Below are 24,977 nucleotides of genomic sequence, written 5' to 3' on the forward strand. Positions count from 1 at the left end.
TTCGAGCAAGCGGAGCCTGAGGCGGGGCGGTGTCCGGGTCGGGGATGCTGTATCGCGTCTCCCGTCCGGTAACAGGCGCAGGCTTTGGGTGGAGAGTTGTGGAAGTGTGCGGTTTTTTTTTTTTTTTTTTTTTTATCTCTTTTGGAGACTTCGTCGGTGAGTTCGGCCCGAAAAGGGGCTGTAGTTTCGAGGGGCGCCCCATCCTTTGACGGCCCGTGGGAGAAACCAGAGAAAGAGTGGCGTGGAGGGAAGAGGAGGACGTCTGCTGAGGGCGGGCGCGAGTGGACATTCCCCGTGGGAAGAGAACGTCTTTAGCGGGAGGCTCCCGAGCGGGGGGAGAGTCGCGGAACGGGACGGAGGGGCCCTGACGTGGGCTTCGGGAGACTCGAGGCGTCTATTGAAGAGGGCGGGGCGGAAGGGGGATTGGGCCCTCGGGGCTGTCACCTCGGAAGAACTCCGTCCGCGCCCGGTGGGGCTCACGGCTGCTGCCTAATAAATGACTTCTGGGTGGAAGTAGCTAACTGAAGTGGTTGTGACCGCCGGGGGTGCTGGAATCCTGCAGGGTGGGTGACTCCTACGTAAAGGGCGGAAGGATTGAAGCCAGCGCGTCGAGAGGGGAAAAGATGCTCTCCCGCAGGGATGCCAGCGATCTTCGCTTTCCGGGTCGATTAATTCTTGTCGTTTAGCTGTAGAATAAACAAAATTCGGTGTCAAAACGTAAACCACAGAGCTGTTGTTTCTAGTTCTTCATTGCGCGCGAGCTGTTCCTATTGGTTATTTAACAGTGACCATTCTGTTCTTGAATCAAAGGTAGTTGGAACTTGTTGCCATTCGTGTAACATTTCATTCTTCGGAATGATGGATTTCCTTTTGGAGATAGGAGCGGAAGTGTTTACGGAAGAAATGGTGAGATAATGGGATTTGCTTCCAAATAATCCTGTGGTGGAAGTGCGGAGAAGTGGGGGGGGTAGAAAGTTGGGGTGTGTGGGTGATTGATTGAAGCAGGGTAATGGGTGCAGGGGGGTTTATTAAAGTGTTAATTCTGGGGGCGCCTGGGTGGCTCAGTCGGTTAAGCGACTCCGGCTCAGGTCATGATCTCGCGGTTCGTGAGTTCAAGCCCCGCATCGGGCTCTGTGCTGACAGCTCGGAGCCTGGAGCCTGTTTCGGATTCTGTGTCTCCCTCTCTCTGACCCTCCCCCGTTCATGCTCTGTCTCTCTCTGTCTCAAAAATAAATAAATGTTAAAAATAAAATAAAATAAAATAAATAAATAAATAAACGTTAAAGTGTTAATTCTACTCTTGTATACTTTGGGGAGCTCTCCCCAATAAGAATTCAATTGTGGCTTTTCTTTCTGCCCTCCTATGAACTAAAATAAATGTTGTTACCCACTTACTGAGAACTGTAATCCAACAGCTTTACCTTTTAGGGGTTCGTTTTTGTTTTTGTTTTTTATTTCAAGTTTTTATTTAAATTCTAATTGTTTAACATATGGTAAGTTGGTTTCAGGTGTAGAATTTAGTGTTTCATCACTAACATATACACCCAGTGATCGTCACAGCAAGTACCCTCCTTATTATTATTTTTTTTAATGTTTATTTTTGAGAGAGAGAGAGGGACAGACAGACAGATACAGATCGCGAGCAGGGGAGGGCACAGAGAGGCAGAGACAGAATCTGAAGCAGGCTCCAGGGTCTGAGCTGTCAGCACAGAGCCCGACCCGGGGCTCGAACTCTCGAGCTGTGAGATCGTGACCTGAGCTGAAGTCGGAGGCTTAACCGACTGAGCCACCCACACCCCACAAATACCCTCCTTAAGGGTATCACCCATTTAGCCCATTCCCTGCCCACCTCCCTCCATCAAACCTGTTTGTTCTCTGTACTTAAGAGTCTCTTTTGGTTTGGTTTCCTCTCTCCTTTTTTGGTCCCTTCTCCTGTGTTCCAGTGTCATATGAGTGAAATTGTATGGGGTTTGTCTTTCTCTGACTTATTTCGTTGGAATAAGGGAGAAAATGTTGGGTCAAGCCATATTTACTAGAGAAAATTTAAACATCATTAGTGAAAGCGGTAAAGAAAGAGCCCAGCTGACTTAGTCTAGCCATTCTTTGGAGGCAAACCAACATCACAGTATTCAGGGAAATCAAAGAGGCTAATTAACCGTTATCTTATGTTCTGTGGCTGCAAAGGCAGATGCATGCTGTAAAGCTGAGGCAGGATGCTGTTTTACTCTTCTTTAAATGGAAAACTTTCAATATTTTAAAGTCAAATTTGGTAGTTATTAAGATTACATTAAAAGTTGTTCTAACTTAAACATTCCCAAAATTATAGCCCAAAGTTGAACATATTAACTTTATAACATTATAGCATGTGTTAAGTCCTAGACTTTAATCTTTCCTTTTTAGTACAGAAAAAAATCCATTTCCACTGATTTAATTTTTAAGAGTATCATATCGTACTGAAGTAACACCTGTTTGTTACTTTTTAGTTTTTCAAATGATCCTATTTGATATAGATCCTATTATTACTAGTCTAAGATGAATATGTTGTCAATTTCCAAATTATCTAAGTCTCTTTTAAAAGAGAGGTAGGTTGAATCTGTGTAACATAAGAAGTGAAAATGGTAAGTGTATTGCCAAAAATGAAGGTGAGAAAATGATTAACAATAACGATATTATCTTAGGAAAAGAGCATGTTGCTAGCTCAATAAACTTGTGGTTTATTTCTTTATAATAAATACTATTAATTACTTTGTTCTCAGTCCCCCCCCCCCCCCCAGGAAAGGGCTGGCTTAAGTTACATATTGGTATTTACAACATTAAAAGTGGATATTCTGTTCTTGCTTCTTGTTTCTAATACCTCATTTGATGCCTTTAAAAAGTTATTGAGCACCTACTATCTGCAGTGTATAATAGTAGGCTTATGAATTGAAAAATAGTCTGTATAGGGGAGTGTTAGGTATTGTGATGTCATAGAATCTATTCCCATAAGCAAAGACTGCTCATCAGTAGTTTTTAGGACTTTGAAATAGTGAGTACTCTTCTCTTGGTACTCTTCTCAGATAATTATGTGTACACAATTCCAGGCACATAGTAGGTACTCAATAAATGTTTTCTAAATCAATGATGAAGGAATTCACAATAATTATAATAATAGAAAATCAATGTGTATTGCCTAAAAATTATAGAAATGGATTTTATTCTTTAAAGAAGATTATAAAAAGTTTACAAATTTAGTAATTTCTCTCTATATGGCTATTATTCTCTTTAATGGAACCTTAACCTATTGTTTTTGTATTACAGTTTTTAAGAGAAATGAATAGAAATAACCCATTTTGAGGAAGCCATGGCAAAATCAATTACAAAACACAGAGTTTGTTCTCGGGAATCTTCAGTATCTTCTCTGCTAGCAAGCTGCAGCCTGAGTGGTAGCAATTCCTCTAACTCTGATGGCTCTTTTCAATATAAGGATAAACTGTATAGTTCTGCCTCTCAGGCTCTACAGGCCTATATTGATGATTTTGATTTAAGCCAGATGTATCCTGGTGCAAACACTGGAAAGATTAACAATAGGTGTTCTGCTCATATGCCAGAATTCTCCAACTATATTTGTAAACCAAACAATGGTATGCTTTTATTTTGTGTGTGTGTGTGTGTGTGTGTGTGTGTGTGTGTGTGTTTTCCCCGCACTGATTTAAAGCATTTGAAAGATGTGTTGTAGCCTTGAAAAACTAGACACTTTTTTTTTTTTTTTTCCTTTGGGGTAAAAATGACTTCTGTAATATGGAGGTCTGGATATTTTTCTTAAATGATTCTGTAATTCTCTGGTTCTCAAGAATTTTCAGCTAAGATCTTCTTGTGACCTTGGAGGGGAAGCTGATGAATGTGACTAATAATAGCAGGTGGTTGATCCTAAACCCTTAAGCCATTTTATTTTAGCATAATGGAAAGAGCATTGACATGGTGGTTCTAAGTTTCATTAACTAGCTTGATGACTTCAGATAAATCTCAGTCTTTCTGAATTTATACTTGATCAATCCCAGTTGACGTGATAAGACTGTCTTCTTGATCTGTATTCTATGGGACAATAATATAAGATGTTAAGAGTTTTTCCTTGATGCAGTTCCCATGAAGACAACTTTGGAAAATGCATCTATTGATAACCCAGTTAACACTTTACTGAAGATTTATGGAATAGCCCTAGTATGGAAAAATTTTTCATTCAACTCTTAGAAGTATGTGAGCAATATATATTCCAGAAGACTGTTAGGACAGCTATTCTTTTTGTGTTAATGCTGTTGCAGGCTTAATTGGCAGAAAGCAAATTATTTTTCCACATAGTTTAATAGCATATTTTTCTTCTATGTTGCAGCCAGTGTCAAGTGACCAATAATAATATGAGTGTATTAGTGCACTGGATAGGTCTAGATGAAAAAAGGTTAAACGGTAAATAAAGAACAAGGGGAAATTTAGAGGTTGGAGAAAAAAGTATACAACTTAGTGAAGAGGTGTGAGAAAACACATTGTATTTCATCAACCTATACTATTTATACTTTTAATCAAACTTTAGTGAAGATAAAGGGAAGCAGCAAAAATGACTCTTAAATTCTTAATTCTCATTTACTGTTAAATATTATGAAGTATTGTTGTATGTGATTTAGGGAAATAAACAGAACTATGCTTTGTTTTTCAGCTTTTGAAAATGTTGATCACAAAAAAAGCTCCTTGTCCTTATCCTGTAGAAGAAAGACTGTTAATGACATAGACTCCATTAGCCTAACAACTGATGATCTATTAAAACTTCCAGCAGATGGATCATTTTCTTTTGCTTATGTTGGATCAAATCATCGAATTAGCAAGAAAAAGAAAAAATGCATTGAAAGACTGAGTTCATCAGATACTGAGAAGAATAAACATTTTCAAGAACCCTTCACTACCATGTGCAAGGATAACTTAGTTACTCCCGTTGTATACACAAATATAAATGGAAAGCAATGTGGTAGGCTGAAAAACCCAAAACTTGTGAGTAAGACTAATAAATGCGTTTCTGCACCATCTTTACCTTTTTCCAAGAAATTGTCTTTCGAGGACAGTTCAGAACACAATCTTGAAAAGAATTACCCAAGATGGCTCACTAGCCAGAAATCGGACCTTAATGTTTCAGGGATAACTAGTATACCTGATTTCACCTACCCAGTGTGGCTCCACCATCAAGACTTGCTACCTGATACAAATAGTCAAAGGATATATAAAATATTTAAAGAAGATCAGTGTTCCCCTAAACATAGTTACCAGGCACAAAGAACTTCTCGACTTATGAATAAATTAGATTGTTTTGAATATTCTTTTGAACCCTCAAACATTTCAGATTCCTTGAATGATGATAAAGGATTGATTAATGAATGTAAATGTGATTCTCAACATAGCCAGTGTCAATGTGAGAATCCAGTTCTCCCAGGACAAACCAAAAAGCCATTCAGTGGTAATTGTTTTGTTTTATTTTTAAGAACCAAAGAAAGTGCTATAAATTTGACCTAATGTCTAGGAGCTTTTATGTTACATTCTTGATGTAATGAACAGATGATAAATCTTGAACACATGATGGTCTTCGTTTATGTATCATTTTGTGCCTAGAAAATGTCTCTTCTCCCCTTTTTTCCTTTGAAATGTCATTAAAAAATTTGTTACAGATGTGTGTATATTCTAAATTATCTGAATTCTTACTTGTTTGTTGCCTTTGAGATTTTGTTGTGCTCTGCATTTACTTTTTTTCTTGAATTAATTTAATCTTTTAAATTAGGTGACAAAATTGAATTGCTTATCCTGAAGGCCAAGAGAAATCTAGAGCATTGTGCTGAAGAGTTACCGAAGTCTAAGAAAAAGGATGATAGTCCTTGTTCATTAGATAAACTTGAAGCAGAAAGATCATGGGAAAATATCCCTGTTACTTTGTACGTAAGTTACAATGGAAAAAGTTTTTAGTTTTCCAAGTGAAAAATGTCGTGTGAACAGTTAATTTATTTTATTTATTTATTTAAAAAATTTTTTTCAATGTTTATTTATTTTTGAGAGAGACAGCCAGAACAGGGGACGTGCACAGAGACAGAGGGAGACACAGAATCTGAACCAGGCTCCAGGCTCTGAGTTGTCAGCACAGAGCCGGATGTGGGGCTTGAACTCACGAGCTGTGAAATCATGACCTGAGCTGAAGTCAGATGCTTAACTGACTGAGCCACCCAGGCGCCCCAGTTAGTTTATTTTTTACATAACTCTGTGATAATTGACAATTATAGTGACATGTTAATTCTATAGAATGTTGCCTTTGTGTTGTTTCTTTGAATTGCATTTTTCAGTTGTTACCACAAGATGGTGTAATGTTGCATAACCTTAGGCACATTATACAACTTTTGTCTTTATGTGTTTTTTTTTGTTACACTGTAAAATACTGATTTTACTGGTGAAAAATCACAACCAAAAGCAACCTATTTTGCAGTTGGAGAAGTGCTATGAAATTCTTGTTTTCTTTTTACTTTTAAGTTTTTTTCTCCCTCTATATTCTTTCCATATATGGAGTTATGCAGTTATCCATTTTTTTCGTTTACATTTTATTTTCTCTTAGTCGTTATTTTCCTTAAACAGTGGTGGTGTTTTGGTATGGTCTATTGTAATACATTTTTGTAGTTTCTAATAATGTTTTTATTTGTGTGCTTAACCTTGTTACAACATGGTTTCTCAGAATAATTTAAACTGTCTACATCGATGCCTATGAATGTGGTGTGGAGTAAGAATTGAGCTTAGGTAGGAAAGCTTTTTTCCTTAGTGATATTATTGTCTGAACTCATAAGAAATGCGTTCTTGGTAACCCTATATCCTGCCTTACGCTCTGATAATTTATTATCTTCTGTTGTCTAAACTTTTCATTCTGTCATACTCTGTTATAGACAGAGTCTGTTAATTGCTGGATCCATTTTTTGATCACTTCTCAGTTGAACATCTTATTTTTTTTTTTAATATGGACAATTACTATAATTCTGGTTTGGAATCGTAGCTCTGTTACTTTTTTTGTCTTTTCTGACACCTTATACAAGTTAAACTGTTTTGTACAAGACCTTATATAAATTCTCTACTTGGGGTTGTTGTGAGGATTCATTTGATTAGAGAATATAAGGTACTTAGGACAATTTCTGACTTATGATGAGCTGTCTTGTAAATTGTTAATAGTGGTGATAATTATCCAGAATATTTTTTTTTCCTCATTTAGCTTTATTTCTCAATTGTTGCTTCAATAGTATCTTTATTTTTTGAAACTTGGGTTAATAATTAGCTCACTTAATTCTTAAACTTTTTTTCTAATTTCTTATTTTCTTGTCAGTTGGTCTTGGTAATTGTAAAGTACCATAGTATGAATACTTTACTTTGAATTGCAACCAACAAGAATGGGTGAGCAAATAGTATCAGAGGTGTTTAAGAATACAATTTTTGAATGCTTTTAGTGTATTATGTAATTAGATACTATAATTTATGCTTGTATAATTATTATTATAATCGTTGGTTTGGCCCAGTACCTTGCATATAGAAGTTGACTTCTGGAAGATTGAATTCATATTGTGATGGGTATGTTTGTACATAAAATGAATGATGGATTGTCAGAAGGAATAGACCTGACCTTAGTATGGTGTTGACAAATTATTGTCAATCTACCATCAAAACAAAAATTGACTAGGAAGTAGTCAAGGTAGTATACTGAAAGGTAGAACACAACCACAATAAGATAACTGCTTTTTTTTTGTATTTGTTTAACATTTTTATAATGGAAAATTTCCAAGAAATACAAAAGTAGAAGAATAGTATAATGAATTCTTATGTATCCCACACCCATCTTCAGTAATCTGGTAAATGCTTTTTGATGGTGGTAGATGGATGTGCAAACTCCTTTGGTAAAGAGTGTGAGAAAAGACTACATGGGAGTAAGAAAAACCTCATAGTGAGTTACAAATCAAAGGAGTCAATAATGAAGTGCTGCTAATTATTAAGAAAAAATTAGAATTGTGACATTTATATGTTAGGGAAAGATTCTTAGATATCTGATTACTTGAGTTAGAAACACATTTTATGTTGATATATAAATGAGAAAGAATGACTTTGTTCTCTGTGACTAACAGAATTTGTTTTGGGAGAATTCTGACTTTTGCTGGGGTTGCCCTACTGTCCCTTGAAACATCAAGAAAGAAACTAATATTTATTGTGCCAGGTACATAGAGTTAATTTATGCAATACTTCTGTGAGATAAATGGGACTACTAATGTAAAACTGAAGTTTAGGTAAATAAATTATATAAAGTCACATAGTGAGTGGGATTGAGGTTTGAACTCAGGAGTTTTAATTTCACAATTGATATTTTTCCTACTATAATCTGTCCTGTTTATTAATGCCAGTTCTGGAGGGCAGGACCTGTTGCTTTGACGTGGAAGAGCATGTAACTATCATCCCAGTAGAAACTCATATATTTGTGGGAGTTTTTATTATCATTGGGTAACTAACTGTTTATTTGGAAAAATGTACTGCTTATTTCACACAAATGAACTTTTGGAGTGTAGCCATCGTTCAAGGCTTATTTGTTTGAGGACTAATGTTTTCACTTGATAATTTTTTCTTAAAGCTTTAAAGGAGAGGGGCACCTGGGTGGCTCAGTCGGCTAAGCCTCCGACTTCAGCTCAGGTCACAATCTCACAGTTCAGGAGTTGGAGCCCCTTGTTGGGCTCTGTCCTGGCAGCTCATACCCTGGAGCCTGCTTCGGATTCTGTGTCTCCCTCTCTCTCTGCTCCTCCCCTGCTCACACTTGTTGGCGCGCACGTGCTCTCTCTCCCTCTTTCTCTCTCTCAAAAATAAATAAGCTTAAAAAATATATATTAAAAAAAAAAAGCTCTAAAGGAGAAACAAGGAGATAGGGAGGGTGAGATTCTAATATCAGTTTAGAGAGATAGGGAATCACCAAGCAAAATCAATATGAATTGTATTTGCAATGGTTGTTTCTTGGTGATTATTTGTATTTAAATGATAACCATTCAGTTATAGACTAATTTAAAAAAAAAATTTTTTTTTAACGTTTATTTATTTTTGAGACAGAGAGAGACAGAGCATGAATGGGGGAGGGTCAGAGAGAGGGAGACACAGAATCTGAAACAGGCTCCAGGCTCTGAGCTGTCAGCACAGAGCCCGACGTGGGGCTCGAACTCACGGACCGCGAGATCATGACCTGAGCCGAAGTCGGACGCTTAACCGACTGAGCCACCCAGGCGCCCCTAGACTAATTTTTATAAATTGGGAACTTAATTACTTTCTTGTATCCTTAAATCCTATTTAGCAAATCTCCTGTTCCTGTTAACTCTGATGATAATCCTCAACAAACTTCAAGGGCAAAGTGTACTAAAGGGTTTCTCGAAGATTTTTTAAGTGATAATCAGGTGGGTGAAATTAAATCTTTTTAACTTCTTAAAAGAGGATTTTTTTAACTTATTAAAAGGATTTATGACTACTATACAGATTTTAATTTCTGAGTTGTTAAAAAACAAAAAAAAAAGATTCAAATCCCCTCTTCCTCAACATAAATGCATAAAAGCATCACTCCTAGAATTATTCATAATTTTATTTTAGTATTTTAAAGTAGAGGGACCTGGGATTGAACGCTACAGAGAGCTTAAATTATGTTTTTGTTTGTTTGGTTTTGGTTTTTTTTGGACAATGTATAAAGCATACCATTATAAAGTAAGTTATATTTTCCCATAGGATGGTTGATTATTGAGAGTTGTGTTTCTAACTAAGAAAAAATTATAGACCTCTTTAATTAAAGAAAAGTTTTTTAATGTTTATTTTTGAGAAAGAGAGGGAGGAGGGAGGGAGAGAGGAGCAGAGAGGGAGACACAATTTGAAGCAGGCTCCAGGCTCTGAGCTGTCAGCACAGAGCCCGACGTGGGGTTCAAGCCCACAAACTATGAAATCATGGCCTGAGCTAAAGTCAGATGCTTTACTGACTAAGCCACCCAGGGGCCACATAAATCTCTATAATTTAAGATAGGAAAATTATTACCCAGTTTTGCAAAATCAACATATGTGCATCTTGCATGTAACCCCACAATAAAAAATAATGTGTATGTATGCACGTAAGGAATTATATATAATTTGACATAGAAATACAGCCATGGCTGTTAAATATTGAAACCATACTTTTGGGATCTTAAAATCTGGAAGATTTGGGAGGTTGAACACTCAAAAATTAACTGAAAAATTTAATAAACTGAGTTCCTTCAATGAAATTTACTAGAGAAAGTAGAGACTTTCATAATATGTTTGATCTTAGAACTTTGTGTAAGATACTGTAGCAGATGTTGGGTAAGTGAAGCTTAATTATTAAATATTTATTTGATAAATATTTGAGGGCCAAGCACTTCTTTAGGAACTGTCTCCTCAGTAGTGAATAAGAGGGAGGAAATCCTTGTGTCTTGGATTTTTTATTCCACTTGGAGAGACAAACTAAACAAATATATAGTATGTGACACATAAGGGAGTACTGTAAGTATTATAAAGAAACATTAGTTGGGATAGGAAAATACAGGTACAATTTTAGATAGGGTAGTCAGGAATGATCTCTCTGTTGAGGTGATACTTGAGCAAAAATCTAAAATGAGTGAATAAGCCAGATATTCCTGAGGAAATAACTTTACATGTAAAAGTAATAGTAATTGCAGAAACCCCAAGGCAGAATTGTATTTGGCATGTTTAAGAAATATCAGACTCTAGTAGTGTAGCTCAGTCAGAATGAACAAGAGAGGGATGGTAAGATGGAGAGATAACCAGGAACCAGATCATGTAGCGTCTTACAAGTGATGGAATGAAGATTTTTATGTTTTATTTAGGTGAGATGAGAAGTCACTGGAGTGTTTTGAGTGGAAGCGTGAAATGATCAGATCTACATTCTAAAATATAAAATGGCAGCTATATGGAGCATAGACTTAAAAGGAGCTGGTGAAGGAGCAGGGAACCTAGTTAGGAGACTTTTTCAGTCTTTTGGGATAGGATTGGCTTAGGATGGGTACATTGGACGTAGTCAGAAATGGGTAGACTTGGCATATATTTTGAAGATAGACCTAGTAGGATGGAGATAGAATTCAAAGAATGAATTTCAGATGTTTGAGCCAAGCAGCTAAAAGATTGGGTGATGCCATTTACTTAGGTAAAAAGCACTAGTAGAAGAACAAATTTGTAGAAGTTCTTTTAAGTTTGAGATGAATGAATGTTAAATACTAATCAGTGGTCCCTTTTCCCCTGCCAGTACACACGCAATCTCACTACCAGGGTGTTTTTGTTTTGTTTTTAATAATTTTAGATGCACCCAAAATTCCTGTCACCATTCTTTCAGCTTCCCTAATGCTATCATCTCACATACTGTAGAATAATGATCACAGACAGGGAATTAACTTAGGTATAATTTTGTTATCTAAACTGTAGACCTTACTCTAATTTCACTAGTTTCTCTACCAGGGTCCTATTCCAGGATTCAACATTGCATTTAATTGTCATGATTCCTTTTAAAATAGTCTTAAAAAAATTTTTTTTTTAATGTTTATTTTTGAGAGAGAGCACGAGCAAGGGAGGGGCAGAGAGAAAGACACACACAGATCTGAAGCAGGCTCCAGGCTCTGAGCTGTCAGCACAGAGCCTGATGTGGGGCTTGAACTCACAAACCATGAGATCATGACCTGAACCAAAGTCAGATGTCTAACTGAGCCATCCAGGTGCCCCCAATTGTCAGTTTTCATTAATCTACATCAGTCTGTGGTAGTTCCTCAGTCTTCCCTTGTCTGTCATGATCTTGACACTTTTGAAGAGTACTGGTTGGTTATTTTGTTGATAGTTCCTCAGTTAGGGTTTGTCTGACGTTTTCTCATGATCAGAATGAGGTTATGCATTTTGGCAAGAATGCAGTAGGAATCATGCTATGCCCTTCTCAGTGCATCATATCAGAGGGTTCATGTTATATTGATATCATTGATTTGTGTCTGATATGTGTCTTAGTTGGGCTACTTTAATAAATATGCCATAGACATGGTGGCTTAAACAACACGCATTTATTTCTGTTGGCTGAGCAGTCCAAGATCAAGGTGTCTGGTGAGGTCCTGCTTCCCAGGATGCCATCTTCTCCACATAATTTCCCATGGCAGAGAACAGGGAGGAAGCAAGCCCCCTTGTGTCTCTTGGATCAGGGCACTGATCCCATTCATGAAGGCTCCACCCTTATGACCTAATTACTTCACTAAAGTCCTTTCTCCAAATACCATCACGTTGGGATTAGACTTCAACATAAGAAGTTTAGGGGAACACAAACATTCAGTCCATAGCAATATGTTAATAATATATTAATATACACAATTATGTTAATACTTGTGATGTTAACCTTGAACACTTGGTGTCTACTGGCTGTCTCTTTAGTAAAATTACAGTTTCCCCTTGTAATTAATAAACGGAGATATTTTGAGACTGTGCATACATGCACATCTATATTTCTATATTTGTATATGTGTCATAGTTTATATGTATGTATAAAATCGTGAGTTTATACTTATACCTTTGACTCCAGTTCAGTCCTGCATGGCTTGTTTTAGCCTTTCTTGTTACTTATTTGTAACTTCTTTCTCCACTGGTAAGAATCCTATTATTATCCATAGTCTCTTAACTATTTGTTCATTCTTAGCATACATATAGTTTGACAATTGCTAATCCATATCCCTGTAAGGAACAAATTTACTAACTAGATCACATTATTTATGTATAGTTCTTTTTATCTTTAGCCTTACAATATCCAGTCAAATTACTGTTTTCCAAAGTTACCTTGGTTAATTATTTTCTTCCCAACCCTTCAGTGTGTTCATGTTGTTCAATTGTAATACTGTTAGGTTGTTAATTTTTATTGTACTTACTGGGTTTAAACCACATTCTGTTTGGTTTAAATTGTTTTTTGAATATGTGAAACATTACTATAGTTCTGAGAGAGCTATACAAAAAAGATATACTCCAAGACATTCACTCAAGTTTTAATGACGAGTCTCAGGACAAATTCTATCAGACATACCAACATTTATTAAATGTTCATTAGTGAATTGCACAAATAGTTTATATAATCTATTTCACAGTTTTCTTTTTGGAACTCTGATCACTAGTTTGCATGAAAAATCCACTCCAGGCTTTTGTGACCCTTATGGTTGGCATCAGGCAACTAGAAAAAAAATTTTTTTTTAATGTTTATTTTTTTAAGGCAGTGGCTGAATGCATGTAACTTAGAGATAATGCTTCAGGTCTGTCTACAAGAGTCAGGAGGATAAGGCTAATTGAATCCTTAATCCTTGTTTATTTTTCTTTATTTTTATCACTTTTTAAAATATTTGTTTATTTTTGAGAGAGAGCGCATGAGCAGGTGTGAACATGAGTGAGGGAGGGGCCAAGGAGGGGGAACAGAGGATCTGAAGCAGGCTCCAGGCTCTACACTGATAGCAGAGAGCCTGATGCGGGGGGCTCTCAAACTTATGAACTGTGAGATCTTGACCTGAGCCAAAGATGGAAGCTTAACCAACTGAGCCACCCAGGCGTCCCTATTTTTCTTTGTTTTTTAAATTTTGGTGAAATATGTGTAACATAACATTTACTATTTTAACCATTTTTAAGTGTACAGTTCTATGCAGTAAGTACCTTCACATTGTTGTGCAGCCATCACCACTGTCCATGTGTAGAACTTCTTCATCTTCCCCAACTGAAACTATACTCATTAAATACTAACTCCCCGTTCCTCTTTTGCCCCGCCTCTGGCTAGCACCATTTTGCTTTCTTTCTGTTTCTATGAATTTGACTACTCTAGGAACCTTACATGTTTTATTAGTCAGCTGTGATAACAAAATACTTTAGGCTGGGTGGCTTAAACAGTAGAAATTTATTTCTCACAGTTCTGCAGTTTGGGGAATCTAAGATCAAGGTTCTAGCTGATTCTGTTCGTGGTGAAGGCTCTCTTCCTTGCTTGTAGGCAGCTGCTTTCTCACAGTGTCCTTCCATGACCTTTCCTTGAGCTGTCAGGTGTCTTTTATTAGAAGGACACTAATCCTGTGGTATGTGGGCCCTACCCATATGACCTCATTTAACCTTAATTACTTCCTTATGGCCCTATCTCCAAATATAGCTGCATTTGAGGTTAGGGCTTCAACATGAATTTTTGTTGGGAGGGGTACAGTTCAGTCCATGGCATCATGTAAGAACCATACAGTATCTGTCTTTTGGTGACTGGCTTATTTCCCTTAACCTAATGTCTTCAAGGTTCGTCCATGTTGTATCATATGTCAAAATTTCCTTCCTTTCTTAGACTGAATAATACTTCATTGTATGCACCATGTTTTGTTTACCCATTCATCTGTGATGGATACTTGGGTTGTTTCTACTTTTTGGCTATTGTGAATAATGCTGCTATAAATATGGGTGTATAAATAATCTGTTTTGAGTCTGTACTTTTATTTCTTCTACCTATATAGGCAGAAGGGGATCATAGGGTAATTCTGTGTTTAATTTTTTGAAGAATTGCCATACTGTTTTCCACAGCAGCTGCATCATTATACATTTCTATATCCCATTTCTTATACTCTATTCATGTAATTGTGGAGAGCGTGCTTAACTTTGAACCTCTTCACTAATGAGATTCTATTTCTAATATTCTTGTGCTTGTCAACAACTTCCTCTAGACTTGAAGTTTAAATAGTATGTCAGTTATATTGTCTATACTGAAATATATTATTATGTGGCCATTATGTGGTAGCTACCAGAACACAGCAACTCATTTGAAAGATATAAAAATAATAGGTTGGTAAGAAGACTTGAAAAAAAGTTTTAAAAAATATCCCTTATGGATTCTCTTAAAAGAATCCTGATCATGTATTTAGTGCTGTTGCCTTCTTTGGATGCAGGTAAGATCAGTTGATAATTGAGGTTTGAGTGTTTTTTTTACATAGCAAGGAATGTGTGACCAATGAGTAAGTGAAAAACTAGCATTCTCTGTGTGAAAACATTTAAAAGTGTTTAGAGAATGCTGTATTTGAAATTCTGGTTCTTGTTCAGCTAATAACTAGCTTTATTTACATACCCGAGAAAGAGCATGTTGGCCTACCTGAGCTCTGAGGACCTTCCATTTCTAAAAATCTGTGATTTTAAATGTATAAATGAAAGCATTGCAAATGTGAACATGTACTGTTCATTTGAAAAGAGCAGGGACTAGAAAGGATGTGTCAAACTTCATGGTTGTCTCTAAATAACTTGCAATTGGGTAAGGGGAGGTGTTGAGTTACAATAATGACTTTTCAAAACACATTATTGATTTGAATTTTTGCATTTTATATTGTGGGGAAAATACAAAATAAAACTTTTTCCTCCATGAATTTGCTTGGTTAATCATTCATCTGTTTTATGTCAGAGCTGTACCCTTTCTGGAGGGAAACATCATGGTCCTGTTGAAGCCCTGAAACAAATGTTATTTAATCTTCAAGCAGTACAAGAAAGTTTTAATCAGAATAAAACTGTAGATCTGAAAGAAGAAATTAAGCAAGTAAGCACAAACTTGATTTATGAACTGAGATCTGTGAATGTGAATTAATATCTGTGGAGATATACGATACCTTCCCAGATCTTTTTCAGTTTGACCTCTAGTTTTATGTCAATAAACATGCCACATAACTCATGTTCTAGAGTTGTAATACTGTTATTTTTTGTAAAAATTAACTCAAATTTAATACTGTTACATTTCTGTAGCTGTGTACCTCTGAATAGATTATCCTCTTTTGTTCATGGTTATAAATACAGCATCTTGTTTAGATATGACAGTGTTACAATTATAGTTATGGAAGGATTGTAGGAATTGTTTTTTAATGCACTGCAACATTATTGGTATAACCCAACTTTTTGTATTTATATTTGAGGAGGCCTGGAAATCCTTTTCAACTTTGGACTTCTCTACATAACCTATGTCTGCTGAAATTTTATTGTTACCATGTGTTTGACTTTTCTTATAGTTAATGTAAAATTTTATTTCAAAACCATTGTGTTTTTATGTATTGCCTAGGAATTTCGAAATCTCTTGGTGCTTTGGACTGCTATTCTATAGGGGTAGAGTTTTCTTCACAATAGTACAGTATTTATATTCTCACAAGTCTGATTGTAAATTCTAATTCTGCCACTTAACTAGCAAGTGCAGTATTTGTACAAATCTCTTAACCTCTTTAGTTTTAGTTTCTTCTTCTGTAAAATGTGGTTGTTGAAAAGATAAATTGAGACAGACTACGTGAAGTACTTATATAGTGCTTGGCTCCTGATAAAAACTTAATAGCTGGTAAATACTTAATAAATATTTTTATTGTCATTGCTTTGTTATTCTTATTCAGTGGAGCTTTATGAAATTCAGTTTAAATTACAAATGAATGGATCAGCTCTTGGAAACTGTCAAGCCTGAATTGTATTTCAATTTCTATACATTTTAATGATTATTACAGTAACATATAGCGTGTAATCTATCCCTTTTCCCCCTCCTGTTAAACATCATTGAGACATAACCTTGTTCATTATAGTCTTAATTTGAAGCCAAGGTTTTATTTTTATTGGACATATAATTTAGAAGCATACTTGAAAGATGAATAAGTAGTAGTTTTATTTTTAGAATAAAGAAAATATTTAATGCTTTACTGAAAATTATTTGCTAGAATTATTTCCTTGGAAATGTAGACTGTTTTTTAATGTTCTCATTTTTCACATACTAAGTAGCACTTAAGTTTATAGTTATATAATATTTTCAATATTTTGTTATATTTGGTGTTTTTAATAATAGGTTTCAGAAGACAATTTCTCTCAATTACAGTTGAAGGAAAGTATGGTTCCTATTACTAGATCACTTCAAAAGTAAGTATTCTCTACTAATTTCTTAAGATGTTATGGATACAAATCCATTTTAGTCACCTCTTTGAAATCAGAAGATTCCAGGAGAAATTAAGTAGTTCTAAGAATAGATAGACTTGATATTTTTAAAAATGCTAATTTTTAATTTATATTCAAGTTAACATATATTACAATGATGATCTCAGGAGTAGAATCCAGTGATTTATCCCCTATATATAACACACAGTGCTCATCCTAACAATTGTCTTCCCTAATGCCCATCACCCATTTAGCCCATCCCCCCTTCCACAGCCTCTCCAGCAGCTCTCAGTTCTCTATATTTGTCTCTTATGTTTTGTCCCCCTCCTTGTTTTTATATTATTTTTGCTTCCCTTCACTTATGTTCATCTGTTTTGTATCTTAAATTCCACATATGAGTGAAGTCATATGATATTTGTCTTTCTCTGACTAATTTTGCTTCGCATAATACACTCTAGTTCCATCCATGTTGTTGCAGATGGCAAGATTTCATTCTTTTTCGTTGGTGGGTAATACTTCATTGTATATATATACTACATCTTTATCCATTCATCTGTCGATGGACATTTGGGCTTTTTCCATACTTTGGTTATTGTCGGTAGTGCTACTATAAACATTGGGGTGCATGTGCCCCTTTGAAACAGCACACCTGTATCCTTTGGATAAATAGCCAGTAGTGCAATTGCTGGGTCGTCAGGTAGTTCTCTATTTTAAATTTTTTGAGGAACCTCCATACTGTTTTCCAGAGTGGCTGCACCAGTTTGCATTCTCACCAGCAGTGCAAAAGGGTTCCTATTTCTCTGCATCCTCGCCAACATCTGTCGTTGCCTGAGTTGTCAATTTTTAGCTATTCTGACGGGTGTGATATGGTATCTCATTGTGGTTTTAATTGGTATTTCCCTGATGATGAGTGATGTTGAGCATTTTTCCATGTCTATTCATGTCTTTTGCTCATTTCTTCACTGGATTATTTGTTTTTTGGGTGTTTGATAAGTTCTTTATAGATTTTGGATACTAACCCTTTATCTGATATGTCATTTGCAAATATCTTCTCCCATTCTGTCAGTTGCCTTTTAGTTTTGCTGATTGTTTCCTTTGCCGTGCAGAAGCTTTTTATCTTGATGAGGTCCCAGTAGTACATTTTTGCTTTTGTTTCCCTTGCCTCCTGAGACATGTTGAGTTAGAAGTTACTGCATCCAAGGTCAAAGAGGTTTTTGTCTGAAGTTACTGCATCCAAGGTCAAAGAGGTTTTTGTCTGCATTCTCGAGGATTTTGATGGCTTCCTGTCTTATGTTTGGGTCTTCCATCAATTTTGAGTTTAGTTTTGTGTATGATGTAAGTAAGTGGTTCAGGTTCAGTCTTTTGCATGTTGCTGTACAGTTTTCCCAACAGCATTTGCTGAAGAGACTGTCTTAATTCCATCGGATATTCTTTCTTGCTTTGTCAAAGATTAGTTGGCCGTACGTTTGTGGGTCCATTTCTGGGTTCTCTATTCTGTTCCATCGATCTAAGTTCTGTTTTTGGTCAGTACCATACTGTCTTGATGATTACAGCTTTGTAGTACATCTTGAAGTCCAGAATTGTGATGCCTCCAGCTTTGGTTTTCTTTTTCAAGATTGCTTTTTCTATTTGGGGTCTTTTTTGGTTCCAGACAAATTTTAGGATTGTTCTAGCTCTGTGAAGAATGCCGGTGTTATTTTGATAGGGATTGCATTGAATATGTAGATTGCTTTGGGTAGTATCAGTATTTTAACAATATTTGTTCTCCCAATCCATGAGTATGGAATATTTTTCCTTTTACTGTGTGTCTTCTTCAATTTCTTTCATAAGCTTTCTATAGTTTTCAGTGTATAGATTTTTCATCTCTTTGGTTAGGTTTATTCCTAGGTATTTTATGGTTTTTGGTGCAATTATATATAAATGGGATTGAGTCCTTGATTTCTCTTTCTGCTGCTTCATTATTGGTGTATAGAAATGCAACTGATTTCTGTGCGTTGATTTTATATCCTCTGATTTTGCTGAGTTCATGCATCGGTTCTAGCAGTGTTTTGGTGGAATCTTTTGGGTTTTCTGTACAGAGTATCATGTCGTCTGCAAAGAGTGAAAATTTGACTTCCTCCTTGCCGATTTGGATGCCTTTTATTTCTTTGTGTTGTCTTGATTGCTGAGGCAAGGACTTCCAATACTATGATGAATAACAGTGGCGAGAGTGGAGATCCCTGTCGTGTTCCTGACCTTAGGGGGAAAGCTCTCAGTTTTTCTCCATTGAGGATGATATTAGCGATGAGTCTTTTGAATATGGCTTTTATGATCTTGAGGTATGATCTTTCTATCCCTACTTTCTTGAGGATTTTTATCAAGAAAGGATGCTGAATTTTGTCAAATGCTCTCTCTGCATCTATTGAGAGGATCATGTGGTTCTTGTCCTTCCTTTTATTAATGTGATGTATCACATTGATTGATTTGCAGATATTGAACCAGTTCTTCATCCCAGCTATAAATCCCACTTGGTCATGATGAATAATTCTTTTAATGTATTGTTGGATCCAGTTGGCTCATATCTTGTTGAGAATTTTTGCATCCTGTACTTGGTATTTTTAAGCTTCATGGAACATATTGTTTAATCCTCACCTTTTCTCTTAAACGTGTGCTATTTCCTTTAATGTGTTCTTAAGACCTAATGAGATAACCTTAGATGCCTAAATATAATGGATATGAGTGGCTTAGAGAGATTCTCTTTTCATTTGTGTAACAGCAACAATTTGACATAGTATTGTTATGGATATCATGGGAGAACAACTTGTTTATGAAATGTGTTTGTATGTATTCCCTCTAGAATACATATAATAATGATAAATCTGTCATTATTTGACATCTCTCTACAGAAACCTAAAGTGGGCATAATGTCCTGGATATAAAGATAGGTCTAAATGCCTTGAGTGGGTTAATCCATCTGTTTTCTTAGTTACGTTATCTTAAGCAAAAAATGTGGAGATGAATGCAAATCTTTCCTATAGTCATGGTATTTGCAGAGGGAATGGTATTTATTTATTTATTTTTATTTATTTTTTCTTTCATAATTGAGTTTTTATTTGTTGTTCCGAGGATCAGTACAGACAATTCAATTTGTACATAATTCTTAACGTACGTACCGAAAACCTAAAAAAACCATGTAGCTGTGGTTCTTTTCTCAAAGTTATTCCAGTGACCTTCCAGCTTAAAATTTGGAGGCAAATTTCCCTTAACAGTATATCAAGTACCGGTATCTTCAAATGTTGATATGCTGTTACATATCACCTTAATTCACAATTTAATGTCATATACGCTACATACTCAAATTTTCAATCTTGCACAGCACATTAACAAAGTTACTAGGAAACTGGACTACCACGAGGAATGATATTTATTTATGGGTTTGGTTGTGTGAATGTTAAGTGCCCTCAGAAGATGGAATACTGAGCTTTAGGAAATGCTAAGATTGAAAGTTTTTACTTTAATAACTCCATTTCACTTGGCTAGAAGTGGGGCTAAACAAATCTTGTCTACCTTTTGTCCTTCAGAATGTGTTTAGAATTCTGTTATCTAAGGAAGTGGTGGAAAAGTGAAACACTAGACATGTAAACTTTTGACTCTAATTGCCGTGATATTTATGTGTATGTACGTGCATGCACACACACTTTTTTTTTTAACTTCCATAGTTTAAAAATATATGCATGTATGATTTTTTCCCTGTGACTTTATAATTTATAATTTTCTGGGTAGAAATAATGCCTTACTTTACAGTTTGCCATAGTATTTTGGTATAGTATTCCTATCTGGTAGGAGTCCGTAAATAATGATAATAACATTTTTTGAACACTTAACCAAGTGTCAGTGTTCTTAGTGCTTTTGAGTAATTCATGTGATCTTTACAACCCTATGAGGTTGTATTATTATTTTCATAATTCAGATCAGGTAATAAAATTCAAGTAATTAACTTGCCCAAGGTTATATAACTAGTAAGAGGTAGCACTGGGTTTCAAATCAGATGGTCTGATTCTACAGCCTATGTTGTTAACACTCCTTTTATTAATGATAGCGGTACATTATCCATTTGGACTGGTGCAGGGCCTCAATTGATTATCTAGTATAAAGACCTCATTCTGCCTTAAAATTTAAAATAAGATGACTTCAAGCTTTCCATGTTTCTTAAAAGTATTTATATTGAACTTGTGTCATAGACTTAAATATGTTTTCTAAGTACATAGCCTGGAAGATGTTTTTGTTGGTGAAAATGAACACTGGGCCATAAGTAATTAAATGAACACAAAAATTGGTACTGATTGTAGGGGCACTTTTACCATTAGCTGAAAGTTTTTTTTGGTAGTAGTACCTTTTTTTTCTGGCTTAGACAATCAGTAATCTTGACTAGATATAAAATGCCATTTTCAGAGTAAGATTCATGTTTGCAGATGGCTGTTAGCTGTTGATTCTGTTAGATTAGCTGGGGCAATCTTGATTTGGCTTTTACTTTACATTTCAAAATTATTATCAGTAAAGTACTGATATGAAGTAAGTTTAAACTTTTAAAAGTATGTTAGTACATGTTTTCTTTATTTTTAGTGTGTAGATTATTTTAAGGACAATTTGAAATTCAGATTTTTCTGGTTAGGTTTATGGCCATCTTTTCATATTTTAAAATAAATAGACTCAGCTTTTTCAAAAGTTGCAGATTATACCTTGGATGCTTTAATGACCTTTCCTAGGATGAAAATCCTATTATGTCTCTCTCTATCCCTCAAATAAAAGTTCTTGTTTTTAACAGTTTGACTGCTAACCAGTTTTAAAATGTCTTTCATTAGGCTCAGGAAACACTATGCTCTTAGTATGGGTTCTGTTTACTCTGTTGGACACTCAGTTTTCTTATGTTCTTTCATTAGAAATAATTGCTCTCTAGGAAGATTCATTGGACCAGAAGTATAAAAGACTGAGTAGCCTAAGATGTTGTTTTTTTCCAGAGGGATTTTGCTTTGAATAGGAATCTAAATTGTAATTGTTTTGTATCTTTATAATTCTTAGCTTTGTCTTATGCATTTACATATTAGGAACTTGATAAAAACGTATTAACTGAAACCTCGAAGAGAGAAATTTGCCATCTTTAAGCAAATGAAAAAATTGTAGTTTTTGAACACGGGCCTTTTCTAGAACTTGTATGTCATGTAAGCCACCAGCTACTCTGTCTAGGCTGGTTGTGAAGAATGAGCGATAATTGTATTGCTCATACACTATAAAGGTGAGCAGTAGGAGACGATTGCAAAATCATCAGTCATCCAAAAATAATTTGTACTGGCTTTGGAGTATATTGCTTTATATATAATTTGGAAATGAATGTGTAAGATTTTATGGTTTTCAGCAAGTTAAAGGCCTTGCTGTGAAGATTTAATGATAGCTAGAAAGTTGTCCTGTTTCTCACTTCTCTTTTCCCCGCTGTTTTCTGATCTTCATTCTATACCAGAGATAGATAGAATTAACCTCTCAGATTTGTAAAACATGATCCTAGAGCAAAAATTTTTCTTTATACTAATGTTCTCTGCTAAGATCTAGGGAGTGGTAGGCATTTTGTTTAGTTGTTGCTGGATGCGAGCCTGAATATAAGCCAGTAAACATAATACTTAAGAACAGCCAGTATAGCAGTACTAATAGAAAACCAGAGGCAAGGTATCAATGAGTAAATTAAAATACAGTTTGATTGCTTTCATATAATCAGTCTGTTATTAAGTTTCTATGGGCTCATTGATTGATACATTCTCATAATAAGACATGCATCTTTTAAATTTCAGTTTTTAAGGTGAATGACTATTCAGTGTTGTAACATAACTCTTAAATTTATATTTTTCCCATTAGCTTGCTTTTTCACTTTTTTAAAGAAGAAACTCGAGTAATTTCCTTATATAATTTTACCCCATGCTTCTCCCTACACATACCTTTGAAATAATAAATCACTTTTGGTGGCCTCTTCTCTAAGTAGATTGATTGATTGATTGATTGTCTTGTTCTAAGCAGGGCAGATAGAGGTTAAATGAAAGGAAATGAAAGCTGTTGTGTGTAGCTGAGGTAGGGGGACTGAAGAGTTCACATTACCGCTTAGCTTTTTCATTCATTCCCATCATACCACACCCCTCCCTTCCCTTCCCATCCTTCTTTTTTCTCCCTAATACTGTTTTTTAAAGACATAAAATAGGACGAGGAAGGAAACCAGTTATATTGAGTTATAGTTATGAAAATATTAAAATAATTTCTAATTGCTAATTTCTAAAATAAATTTCTAATTTCTAAATTTCATATGCTTCTTACTGCATTTAAATAAGACATTTAAAATACAGGTAAGTTAAAATTCATTTAGTAAAATGGCCTTTTGCGTAACTTAAATAAAAGCATTAAACCATGATGTGGTCTTTTACTTAACGTTCACATGTTGATCAGCAAACAGAGAAAGGGAATATTGGAAAGCACCAGTGGGTCACCACTGAGACTTCACTGTTTGCTGGATGAACAACAAGGCTCAAAGTTGTCTAATAGTTGGCCAGTTATGTCATATGAACTTTTGGATTGTAGACAGAAGGACTGAGATTACATGTGTAGTACATGTGTTTAGTAATTAATGTAATTTTGTAGCTATTATATAACTATTGTAATTTTGAAGTCGTGGTGACTATAAAAGAAATTTTGAGGTACCTGCAGTGACTATAATGTAATAGAAAAGATCTCTGATTTCTCTGGCATATGAGGTCACAGATTTGGGTCTGTTGTTTGCATTCATAATGGAAGGAAGTGCTAATTTACAGGTAGCATTTAGTGAAAATAAAGATGAGAATATTTTCCCACATTAAATTTTGTAGATTCCATAAATGCAAGGGATCTGTGGCCCTCAGAGTTGTAAATAGATAAGATTCTAGCCACTTGTCCCTCCCTCCCTCCATCCCTTCCTCTCTTTCTATTCTTCTCCCTCCCTTCCTTCTTCCCTTCCTATTTTACTTTTAGCAATCACCGCACCCAGTGTGGGGCTTGAACTCACAATCCCGAGATCAGGAGTCATAGGTTCCACTGACAGAGCCAGCCAGGTGCCCCTCTTTCTTTTGAATCATAGGTTGTTAAGTAATAAGCCTGAAAAAAAGGTAGATCGAAGTCCAAAGTATATTCACAGATTATCTTCTGTCTCATAAATGTGTGTCTCTAGGAAGAAAATAATTCTTTAGGTAAAGAGATTTTACTATAGGATGTAGAAATGATAGAGTCTAGTTAATTTTACCTCTGATTGCTTAGTAACTTTGGGTGAGTTATTGTCGTTTAGTTGATAAAGATACAAATCTCAAAAATTAACTGAAGTTGCCAAAACGGTGGTAAAATCCAGATTCCTAATGTTTTTGAGTAAAAGTGTCCAAGAAGTAGAGTACAGGGAAAAAGATATAATGTAGTAGTAAGTAACAGTACTGGTTTCTTCCATCCCCTTGTCCTGGGTAAAGTGAAAGATGTATTTTATGTAATACATACTTACCGAACCCCGAACCTGTGTTAGAGACTGTAGAACAGGCCATTGTAGTCACCACCTTTCAGCTCACCTTCGAAATAGTAATTTCTGTTAGTAAACAGGTTAGTGCACATCCTAATTGCTACATTACTTGCTTTTCTTGGTCCCTTATTAATAAGAGGTCTGAAATATTGTTGATTAACTGATGTTTTCTGAGTGGTCCTTGAGGTTCTGAATGAGTAATAGGGAGGACAAACTGGAAGAATATTTTTAGAGGAAAGTTAAGGGCTTCTTTTTTCTTAGTTTGTTTGAGGGATGATTACATTTTGTCCAGAGACCTGACCTAGAATTTTAGCTTTGTTTTAGAGAAAACAGATTGTTGATATAATACCACGTAATTGTCATTTGTTTCCCCCCATGCTCAATAAAAATGAGTTTTCCTCAACTGTGACTGATATTTCAGTGCTATTTTTAAAATTTTAGCTAT

The 24,977-nt window shown here is 35.5% G+C and overlaps 1 protein-coding gene across 10 annotated transcripts in view; it reads left to right on the plus strand.

Annotated features, from left to right (window-relative positions):
• Positions 1 to 6: 6 nt before the first annotated feature.
• Positions 7 to 24,977, plus strand: part of CD3H18orf54 (chromosome D3 C18orf54 homolog) — a 66,700-nt gene continuing 41,729 nt past the window's right edge. For 2 of the 10 annotated variants that reach the window (XM_042910275.1, XM_042910281.1), the window contains exons 1-8: positions 7 to 156; positions 811 to 906; positions 3,298 to 3,620; positions 4,688 to 5,476; positions 5,795 to 5,945; positions 9,359 to 9,458; positions 15,494 to 15,625; positions 16,898 to 16,968. In XM_042910275.1, coding sequence (XP_042766209.1) covers positions 3,341 to 3,620; positions 4,688 to 5,476; positions 5,795 to 5,945; positions 9,359 to 9,458; positions 15,494 to 15,625; positions 16,898 to 16,968 — 1,523 coding nt within the window. In that variant the 5' untranslated portion in view covers positions 7 to 156; positions 811 to 906; positions 3,298 to 3,340. The other 8 variants (XM_042910285.1, XM_042910284.1, XM_042910276.1 and 5 more) reach the window with 7 other exon arrangements.

The sequence above is a fragment of the Panthera leo genome, chromosome D3, assembly GCF_018350215.1.
Source record: "Panthera leo isolate Ple1 chromosome D3, P.leo_Ple1_pat1.1, whole genome shotgun sequence".
NCBI classification, from domain to species: Eukaryota; Metazoa; Chordata; class Mammalia; order Carnivora; family Felidae; genus Panthera; species Panthera leo.